General features: G+C 38.3%; 1 protein-coding gene across 1 annotated transcript in view; it reads left to right on the plus strand.

Moving 5' to 3' along the window:
- Positions 1–7,692: 7,692 nt before the first annotated feature.
- IL7 (interleukin 7) overlaps positions 7,693–10,977 on the plus strand; it is a 70,823-nt gene continuing 67,538 nt past the window's right edge. Inside the window, exon 1 of the mRNA XM_017866857.1 lies at positions 7,693–8,303. Coding sequence (XP_017722346.1) covers positions 8,294–8,303 — 10 coding nt within the window. The 5' untranslated portion in view covers positions 7,693–8,293. The remainder of the gene's footprint in view (positions 8,304–10,977) is intronic.

Consider the following 10,977-nt stretch of genomic DNA (forward strand, 5'->3'; position numbering starts at 1 on the left):
TACTACAAAGCTATATTAACTAAAACCCATCATGGTATTGGCATAAAAATAGAACATATGCCAATGGAACAAAATAGAAACCCCAGGCAAAAATCCACACATTTATAACCAACTAATTTTTGACAAAGGAGCCAAGAACATGCAATAGGGAAAAGACAATCTCTTCAATAAATGATTTCAGGAAAACTAGATATCCAAATGCAGAAGAATGAAATTAGATTCTTATCTCAGATCTTATACCAAAATTAACTCAAAATGGATTAAAGATTTAAATGTAAGACCTAAAACGGTGAAACTATTAAAAGAAAACATAGGAGAAAAACTCCATGACATGGACCGGGTCAATGACTTTTTGGATATGACTCCAAAACACAGGCTACAAAAGCAAAATCAAAACTAGGACTACATCAAACTAAAAACCTTCTGCACAGACAACAAAACAATCAACAGAGAGAGGAGACACCTACAAAATGGAAGAAAATATTTGTAAATGATAGACTTGTTAAGAGGTTAATATCCAAAATATATAAGGAATGCAAACAACGCAATAGCAAGTAAACAAATAACTTGATTTAAAAATGGGCAAAGGATCTGAATAGACATTTGTCAAAGAAGACATACAAATAATCAACAGATATATGAAAAAAAGTTCAACTTCACTAATCATTGGGGCAATTCAAACTAAAACCACAATGAGGCATTACCAAACTCCTGTTAGAATGTTCATTATGAAAAAGTCATACGATAATAACTTTAGAGAGGATGTGAATTAAAGGCAACACTTGAACACTGTTGGTAGGAATGTAAATTAATACAGCCATTACGGAAAATGGTGTGTAAGTTTCTCAACAAAATAAAAATAGAACTACCATATGACCCAGTAATCCTGCTACTTGGTATACATCCAAAGGAAATGAAATCAGTATTTCAAATAGATGTCTGCACTCCTGTGTTTATAGCATCATTATTTACAATGGCCAATATGTATAATCAATCTAAACGTCCATCAGTGGATGAATGAATAAAAAAATATGGTGTATATACATAATGGAATACTATCCAGCCATAAAAAGAATGCAGTTCTGTGGTATGCAATAAAATTGATGATCCTGGAGGACATTATGTTAAATGACATAAGCCAGGCACAGAAGGACAAATACTGCCTGATCTTATTCATTCATATGTAGAATCTAAAAAAGAGCTGATCTAGAAATAAGGAGAAGAATTATGGTTACCAGGGGCTGGAGTGGTTGTGGGGGAAGTAGAGGAGATGTTGGTCAAAGTATATAGAATTTCAGTTAGACAGAATAAATAAGTTCAAGAGATATACTGTACAATATGGTGATATAGTTAATAACAATATATTCTTGAAAAATGCTGAGAGTGAAGGTAAGTGTTCTTATCATAAAAATGATAACTATGTGAGGTAATGCATATGGTAACTAGATTATTCATTTCACAATTTATATATACTTGAAATCAGACAATTTTATCAGTCAATATAAAAAAATTTGAAAACATTAAACGAGAAACACATAATTGAAAAACATTTTAGTAAAGCATAGGGGAGAATTGTTAGAAAAAGAAACAAGGAAATGAAAGCATACAGCCGACATTTAATAAAACGTTACTCAAGAAATAGATGACACACTGCTTCGTGGTTTGAAGAAGAAATCACCGGCACATGAAACTCCATGACTTAGTGTTTTCGTCTCTTAAAAATCTCAATTTTTGTGCGCTTCTCGTTGAAATATATATGTCACTGCCAGATAATATATTAAATTATTTGGAGAAAACATTAATGGTAGTTCCAGGCTTGTAGGATGACAGTTAATTGACACATTATTGGCATAGAACAATGACTGATACCCCAGAAACTCAGGGACATATAATATCTTTCTAGATTATGATTTCATTACTGTTGCAATAAACCGAATGATTTTGCATCGTATATGAGTTAATGGATGTACTAAGAGTCCAATCATAGTCTAAGGCAATGAGACACCTGACTTGTACCAAACCTGGCTTGCCTGAAGGAAAGGTAGTTTGGATTAATTTCTAATCTAACAATAAAAGGATTTCAACAAGACAGACTTCCATATTAGGAAGTCTTCCATATCAGGAAAAGAAGTCTAAATCTATATTAAATATTAGAATTTTAACAAGCTTCTCAGAACTTTAGATATATCAACATCAATCAGTAGCTGGGTTTGTAACATTCTTGGATGTTATCACAAGTTCTCTCAGATACTGGTTTTGTGTAATAACAGCAAGTCAAGACTTGTGCAGTCTGATGTCTCCCTTTTCCACAAGTCATACTTGGGTAGAATTTGTAAATTGAAAGGTATTCTGTTGACTACAGAGAATTCCAGGTTGAATAAGATAGTAACTGCTCTCCAAGAGCTCATAAGAACAGTTTGACATCTTCATATAGTAACTGGATCATATAAAGGGAATCTATCCAGTGATTTAAACAAAAGATGTTTATATTTTTTTCAGTTTGCATGAAGAAAATTGTTGTAGGTGTATTCTTTTCTAATTAATGTTCTATAAAGGCAATGGTTAAAAGCATAGTCCCTCCAAAATCTAGCACAATCATGCATTGTATAAAAAAGAACTGCATATAGGACAGTGGTCTAAGATTATAATGGAGCTGAACAATGCCTATCACCTAGTGACATTGTAGCTATTGTAACAACTTTAGCACAACCCATTACTCATGTGTTTGTGGTGATGCTGTCATAAACAAACCTACGGCACTGCCAGTCCTATAAAAGTATAGCACATGCAGTACTGTATAGTACCCAATACTTGATAATAAACAATTATGTTATTGGTTTATGTTTTTACTATACTTTTATCACTATTTTAGAGTGTACTCCTTCCACTTATTAAAAAAAAAGTTAACTGTAAAACAGCCTGGGGCAGCTCCTTCAGGAGGTATTCCAGAAGAAGGCATTGTCATCATAGGAAATGACAGCTCATGCATGTCATTGTCCCTGAAGAATTTTCCAGTGGGACAAGATGTGGAGATGGAAGACAGTGATGATGATCCTGACACCGTGTAGGCCTAAGCTAATATGTGTGTTTGTGTCTTAGTTTCTAACAAAAAAGTTTAAAAAGTAAGGAAAAAGCATATAGAATAAGGATATAAAGACAGAAAATATTTTGAACAGCTGTACAATGTGTTCGTGTTTTAAGTCAAATGTTATGACAAGAGTCAAAAAGTTGAAAAAAAATTAGAAGTTTATAAAGTAAAAAAGTTACAATAAGCAAAGGTGAATTTTTTATTTCTCAGAATATATTGTTAAGCGATGCCAGACTGTATATACAAGAAAGCCCTGATTGCCAACAATGCAACATTAGCATATAAAGGGATTGGATAATGCAATCTATGTAAAAGCTACAGTTGCCCTCTCTGAAAGGCGATTTGGGAAATATTAGACTTCTTTCTTAGACAAGCCAATACTCAATCCAGAATTAGATGAGTGCCAATGGCAACATTTCAGTAAGAAACATAAATTTAGGTCCCAGATAGAGAGAGGATTCTGATTGTTCAGAATTATAGAATTTTGGGTCAGAAATTAAAGAGGAGGGAGAAATGGAGAGAAAATAAGAAAAACAAATCAACGGAGTATCTTGGGTTTCTAGGTTCCATGTTTTCCCCGTTCTGCAGAACCTAATTTTATCAATTAATATATAAATATGCTCAAGTGTTTCTTATAATTGAAAATAAAAAATTCCATGACTTTCAAATCATTACCCTATCCCTTTTATTATTACCAAACATTTTGTAAAAGTTGTACTCTGTTACTTTATTTCTTTCTTCTCTCAACCCCTGCAAACTAGAATATTGTTTGCATCTACACTGCTCTTCTCAAACTGTTGCCATGAGGATCATGGATAATCTCTGCTCTGCCAAATTTAACAGACACACTTTTCAGTCTCCATCTTATTCAACCTCTTTGTGACATTTGGAAATAGTGGCTACTTACTCTATCTTGAAATTCTATTTTCCGTTGCCTTCTGGGACACTGACTTCTGACTTTTCCACTTTGCTACCTACTATGTATTTGTCTGTTTTGTTGATGGGCACCCCTTTCTCCACCCCTTTCTCAACTTTTTAGGGTCGCTCGTGCCCCAAGTTTCCTGCTAGCATTAGTTCTGTCTTCTGTCTTCTAACACACAGGTTGAGTATCTGAATTCATTTTCACGGCTCTGGCCGTCACTGATATGCTAACATACCCATCTCCAGCAAAGTTCTGACAGTCTGACATGGCCATTTTGATTCAGCCTTCAAAATAAACCCTTTTTCGTTTTCATACTTGTAATGCTCAAAACTAATAGTCTCATCCTATCCCTGGGCTTCATCCATGGAATCAAGTAAGTTTTATTGTTGAACTCCAGTAAGTCTGTCAGAAACAAATATGTTTAAACACATATTTCACATATTTAAACAGTTGACAGTTTTAGAAAACAATAGAATTCCCAATTTACTTTATGAAACTAGCATAACCTGACAAAACTAGCCCAATATCAGTTGAATATAAAATGAAAAATAAACATAACCCAATTATGACTACAACTGTAAAATTCCAGGTTAAATATTACCAATTTGAATGTTGCATTATGTCAAATTTATGGTTTATTTAGGAATGCAGCAAAAAAACCCATGATCATGTAAATAGATGTTCATTAGTCATTTGGTAAGATTTAAACTTTATCAAATTACAGGTCATCCTCTCATAGCTGCTTGTTTGTTGGGCAGGTAAATTAGTTTTTATGGATCTGCATTTAACTATAAAAATGGGCCTATACTACTTTAAACTTCTGATTCACATAATATATCATGTTTCCCTTTTAATAATATTTTTCATCTTTGAAATTAGATATTTAACATCTGTTTTTCCCACCAAACTGAAATCATCTCAAAGACATGCACTGCTATCCACAATGTGTAACTTAACATGTATGAATGTGCATGACCGTTATAGAATTTGTGAAACCCAGTGCAAAATGAAAATAAGAGTCCCTTTATCTAAAAATGAGGTATTTCAATACAGTGACAGCAGAGCATCAAATGAAGTACAAAGCCCTGTGCAATTACACAGATCATATATCCATAATGTTGGCTGTGTGGCTGTGTGCATGTTTTAAATATGTTGAATATTATTACTGGAAAGTTAAATAAAAATAACTTCATACTACCCATAGATAGAATGATAGATAGAATTCAGATCACAGACTATAAAAAGTGGTCATATTAAGTTGGGTAAAAATAGTTCAGATATTAATCAAAAAATATTTTCCGGTTTATAATTATTGACTATTCTGACTGAAGACTGTAGAACATTAAAAAGATATTGGTTAATGTTCAATAATTTTCTCTTTAAATTGACATCATATAATTTTATTTGAACTTCTTCTGTTACATTATATTGATCATTCTGAGAATGTTGTCTTCTCTTTTAACATTTATTTACCATAATTCATAAAATGTATTTACTATTTTGTCCCCTTAAAGGCTTTTTTGTCTTGTTCATTGAGTCTATGAGCAAATATAATAGTAACCACTCCATTTCTTTAATCATAAAACATTAGCATTTTAAAAATTTATAAAACATTTTGTCCTTGTTCATCTATCTTATAAAATAATATTCAGTTTATCAAAATATCAAAAGCTAATTTAAAACTTCATTTTGGATTTTTTCTAAATGGCACTAATTATCTCATAGACAGAAAAATAAATCATTACTTGATGTTGTTAGAATGTGCCCATTTCATATAACCACAACAGTTCCCAAAGCTTTATGAATATTCTCTTCAGACAGATTCTTTATAGTTGGGGGCAGAATCCAGTGTAACATTTACATTGCCGTTCCTGCAGCTCTGAATAACTTCCTTTCAGGCTTCCCAAAAGTTCAGGTATGTACAACCCTTATTTTGCCTGGATTTATGGTGATTGTGATAAAAAGGAAGACGGATTTCCTTTTGTGTAAATTATTGATGGATGCTCTTTTACTTTGTTCCTGGAAAGTTTAAAAAAAAAAAAAAAAAGGGGCAGGCTGGGAATAGTTACATACTTCAATGCTGCTGTTAGGGATTTAAAATAAATAAATCCCCAAGCTAGGCGTGTTTCATTATAGAAATCATTTTTAAAGCTCACTCCAGTGTCATGTCTGTCCTCCTCCCCACCTCCCATTCTAGGTTCCAGTCAAATGGAAATATGTGGCTTTTCTCACTCCATTCTGTCTCTCTTTTCCATTTGCTTACCCCCTTCTCTTCCTCTTTCATTCTATTTCCTTCTGCTTTCATGCACTTTCTCTTTCACACATATTCACTCATGCATTCCCATTCACCTGTTCTCTCTTACTCTATCACCCTGTGCCTGCCATGGGCTAGAGACCATACTAAGTGGACGCTGGGCAGCAAGAGAAATGCCAGTGTGGCTGGAGGATAGTGACATGGTGCCAGGAAACGTCAGAGAGGGCAGCAGGGCCCAGATCACCAGGGCACTGAGGGCCTGGTACCCAGTGGGAAGTGACCAGAGGGCGGGGCACAAAGTGGAATCAGATATCCTGCTGCTCTGAGAAGAATGAAGGGTTGCCGGCAAAAGTGAAAGCCGGAAGATCCCTTAGACAGTCTCTATAGTCACCTTAGGGTTAATTTTGGAGGTGGAGCAGACAGCACTTGTCTATGGATTTGATGTGGGAAGTGAGACGAAAAAAGGAAATCAGAGACCCAAGTTTCAGGCTTGAGCAACTCTGTTTTCACTAGTTCATTGCCATTCTTTTTTTTTTTTTTCCTTTCTCCTTCCCTCCTCTTTTCCTCTTCCTTGTTCACACTATAATAGAATGTGACATACTCCTTATCAGCCCCAAGTTCATTCCTCTTCAAGTGTCAATTTAGAAGTCACAAACTCCAGGAACCGTTCCTGAAGTCCCCACACTGGGGCAAAGCCACACACGTCCTGTCGTCTCCCTCCCGGCATCAGTGTGCACATTATTACTTTATTCACAGGAGTTCCAAGCAGGAGTTTCTACAGCCCAAATGCAGCAAGTCTGTGTCTAAGCTCAGTTAGCTAAGTGAACTTTCGAAAGTTACTTAAGGAAGTCTCAGTCCCCACATCTGCAAAGTGCAGATAAGAAAATGGTCTGCCTCACACAAAGTTTTACCAGAGATGATATACATAAAATACTTAGCCCAACACTAGCAGAGAGCAAATGCTAGATAAATGATAGTTGTTGTTATTATCGCTGTCATTACTGGTTTACATTATCCACCTTCATTTAAGCAGAGTTTCTGCAGAATAGCAGAAACCAAACTAATGTAGCAAATAAGCTACATAATTCAAGCCCAGGAAAAAGTTAACATTTCAGTGGCACACATTCAAGATGGTTAGTTTGATTTATTAACCAATTCAGATAAATGTGCATGTGGAAGTCATAGTCAAATGTTATTGTCAGTTTCCACGTCTTCTATTTAATTTGGGGTTTGATTTTCCAAATGTAACACTTACCAGATTAGGTGGACCCACAGGATTATTTTTCCTTGAGGTCTCACCTGAGCAGGTGCATGTACAGTAGACAGAACAGAAAGAGACTGATTAGAGAGGTTGGAGTGGTAGAGGGCGTGACCCTCTTAATCATTCTTCACTTCCTCTTTTTAAGAGACAACTTGGCAACGTCCACCACATCCGCGTCAACGCCTCCTTGGTGTCGTCCGCTTCCAATAACCCAGCTTGCGTCTTGCACACTTGTGGTTTCCGTGCACATATTAACAACTCACGGTTTTAGCTCCCAGTCGCCAAGCGTTGCCAAGGCGTTGAGAGGTCATCTGGAAAGTCTTTTACCCAGAATCGCTTTGATTCAGGCCAGTTGGTTTCTCCTGCGGTGATTTGGAAATTCGCGCCCTCCTCTGGTCCTCGTCCAGGTGCGCGGGAAGCAGATGCCCAGGAGAGAGGGGATAATGAAGGTTCCGTGCTAATTATCCCAAAAATTGAACCTGCAGACCAAGCGCAAAGTAGAAACTGAAAGTACATTGCTGGCAGATCCTACGGAAGTTATGGAAAAGGCAAAGCGCAGAACCAGGCCGTGGTGTGTGCCGCCCCCGCTGGGATGGATGAAACAGCAGGCGCGGCGTGGGTAAGAGGAACCAGCTTCAGAGATCACCCTGCCCAACGCAGACTCGGCAACTCCGCGGAAGACCAGGGTCCTGGGAGTGACTATGGGCGGTGAGAGCTTGCTCCTGCTCCAGTTGCGGTCATCATGACTACGCCCACCTCCCTCAGACCATGTTCCATGGTAAGCACTCTTCTCCCTTGCGCACAAGTTCGCGCGCCAGGCGCGCCGGGGCAATCCGGGACGCGCTGGGGGCCCCTGCGCCTAGGCAAGTCCGGGAATAGCCCGGCCTTGCACTTTGGACCTGCGGAGAGCACTGGCTCTCCCACGGGCGGCCGCCAGCTGCGCTTGAGTATCCTGGCCCATAGTCACTTGAACCTGGGGCTGCTGCTGCCCCTGGCAGGCTGCGAGTAGCAGTCCCCGACGCCTGCTTTCTGTCCGGAGACGGAACGCTGCAGCCTCCGCGCCGCTCAGCGGTGGCAGCCTACAGCCGGTCTCAGAGGCAGCCAAAGGCTCTCTGTCTGTCTGGCGCCCTTCCCGTGCTCCTGGACACTCCAAGTTACTCACGCAGACGACCCGGGTTCGACGAGTAGCTGGGCTCTTGCAGCTCAGAACTCCCTAGAGAAGTGAAAGCGAAGCTCCCACGCGACGCGCTTTTAAACCCTAGGGAAACAGGTCTCCGGAAAACCCCATTTTTCCCCCGAGTGAGGCTGGGAGTTTCCGACAAGGGCTGTACCTTGCGCCTATTGCTGGGAAACCAGTCCTGGGGCTGGCGCTGAGACAAGGCCAGCTTCTTTTTTGTTGTTGTTGTTGTTGTTACTATTATTATTATTATTATTTTTCCCTACGGGCGTTTCTTGATGGAGGCAGAATGAAATAGGCATGACTCTGACTTCTAGACCAGTGTTGAGACCTAGTATGTCTTATTTGTGCAGAATAAGGATTTAGAATGGACAGGGACAGAATTCAGGAGGGTTGGATTCGGATGGCAGTCATGTATGACCAATGAAAGAGCCACAACAGTTACTGGAATAAAAAAGGAGGGAAAAGGGATGTGAGGGGAAAAGATCTGCTTAGGGAAATTGGAATGCTTTACAATAACTACTTCCTCAAGCAAGAAGACAGCTGGGGGGAGCGTGCAGGAATAGGAAACTGACTGCTCTTTCTTTTGATGGCTACTCCATTAGATCATGACTTCTTTCCACTCCCGTGAGTAAAGAATCAAGAACTGACACAACCAAGGAGTACCAGCTCAGTAACAAAACACAGATAGGGATAGCGGAAAGAATAGCCGACATAATTATGGAAGACTTCTAAGGAGTGTCCTCCGGGAGCTTAATGTAAAACTAAAAATTGAGCACAACCCTATTTTCCTTGCAATGCCCACAGTTCTCCTGCAGTTTCTTCTTTCTGGATCACCTTTGGTTCTAATCCTTGCAACACCTCTGCTCTAAAGTAGAAAGGTAAACCGAGAAAAGGAAGCTAGCGTGTGCATTTTTCAGAAAGAGTCTTTACTTTCTAAAGTACAGCTATATGAATTATGGGTTATAAGTTTTCATTAGCAGACAAAATATTAAAATTCTAATAATAATGATTATAATGCATGGCTTCCTGCAGTTTGTTTCAAGAGATTTCACTAAAAGTTTGTTCCATCAAGAGTGCACATAAGGTTACTCTTTACCCTTTGTTTTTGCCATTTCTTTTGAGAGTTGAAGTAGTTGAGGATCTACTATGTGGTTATCTGGTTAGGGTAATTTCATCATATTTGAGGACCAAAAAGTTGAATAGCAATAAAAACAGACTCTACTCGGGAGGCTGAGGCAGGAGGATTGCTTGAACCTGGAAGTCAAGGCTGCCGTGAGCCATGATCTTACAACTATACTCCAGCCTAGGCAACAGAGTGATGCCCTGTCTCAAAAACTAATAATAGAGAACTAACATTAGAAACCCTGAACAGGTATAAAGTAGAATTACAAACTGCATCACATTAGTGTTTGAATATTTTTTAAAAACATGGAAAAGGCCATTTCATAGAACGAACTTACATGTCATGTTCACACTCATGTATGTGACTTTTTTTCTGCTTTTAACCCTGACACATAACCTACTGTAATAAGAACAAATATTTAGTCTTTTTCTGAAATAAGAGTATATGATGCAGTATCACAGTTTGGCCAGGAAGTACCCTAGTGAGGTTCATGCACAAGAAGATAGGTTTTTGTACAATCCCCTTGACTACACATATATGGTTATTTTTTAAGAAAGCAATGTAGTTCAGTGCCTAAAAGCTGAGGTTCTAGACTCTTCAACGTGACAGACTTGGATTTGAATTCCATATCTATATTATATACAAGAATTTTCCGGCCAGGCGTGGTGGCTCAAGCCTGTGATCCCAACAGTTGGGGAGGCTGAGGTGGGCAGATCACCTCAGGTCAGGAGTTGGAGACCAGGCTGGCCAACATGGTGAAACCTTGTCTCTACTAAAAATACAAAAAAAAATTAGCCAGGCGTTGTGGCTAGTGCCTATAATCCCAGCTACTCAGGGGGCTGAGGCAGGAGAATCACTGGAACCTGGGAAGCTGAGGTTGCAGTGAGCCGAGATCGCACCATGACACTCCAGCCTAGGTGACAGAATGAGACTCCATCGAAAGAAAGAAAGAAAGAAAGAAAGAAAGAAAGAAAGAAAGAAAGAAAGAAAGAAAGAAAGAAAGAAAGAAAGAAAGAGAGAAAGAAAGAAAGAAAGAGAAAGAAAGAAAGAGAGAGAGAGAGAGAGAGAGAGAGAGAGAGAGAGAAAAGGAGTTTTCTTTCTTTTTCTTTTTCTTTCTTTTTTTTTTTTTTTTTTTTTTTTTTTTTTTTT

The sequence above is a fragment of the Rhinopithecus bieti genome, unplaced genomic scaffold (genome assembly GCF_001698545.2).
Source record: "Rhinopithecus bieti isolate Rb0 unplaced genomic scaffold, ASM169854v2 scaffold_2735, whole genome shotgun sequence".
In the NCBI taxonomy this organism is placed as follows: Eukaryota; Metazoa; Chordata; class Mammalia; order Primates; family Cercopithecidae; genus Rhinopithecus; species Rhinopithecus bieti.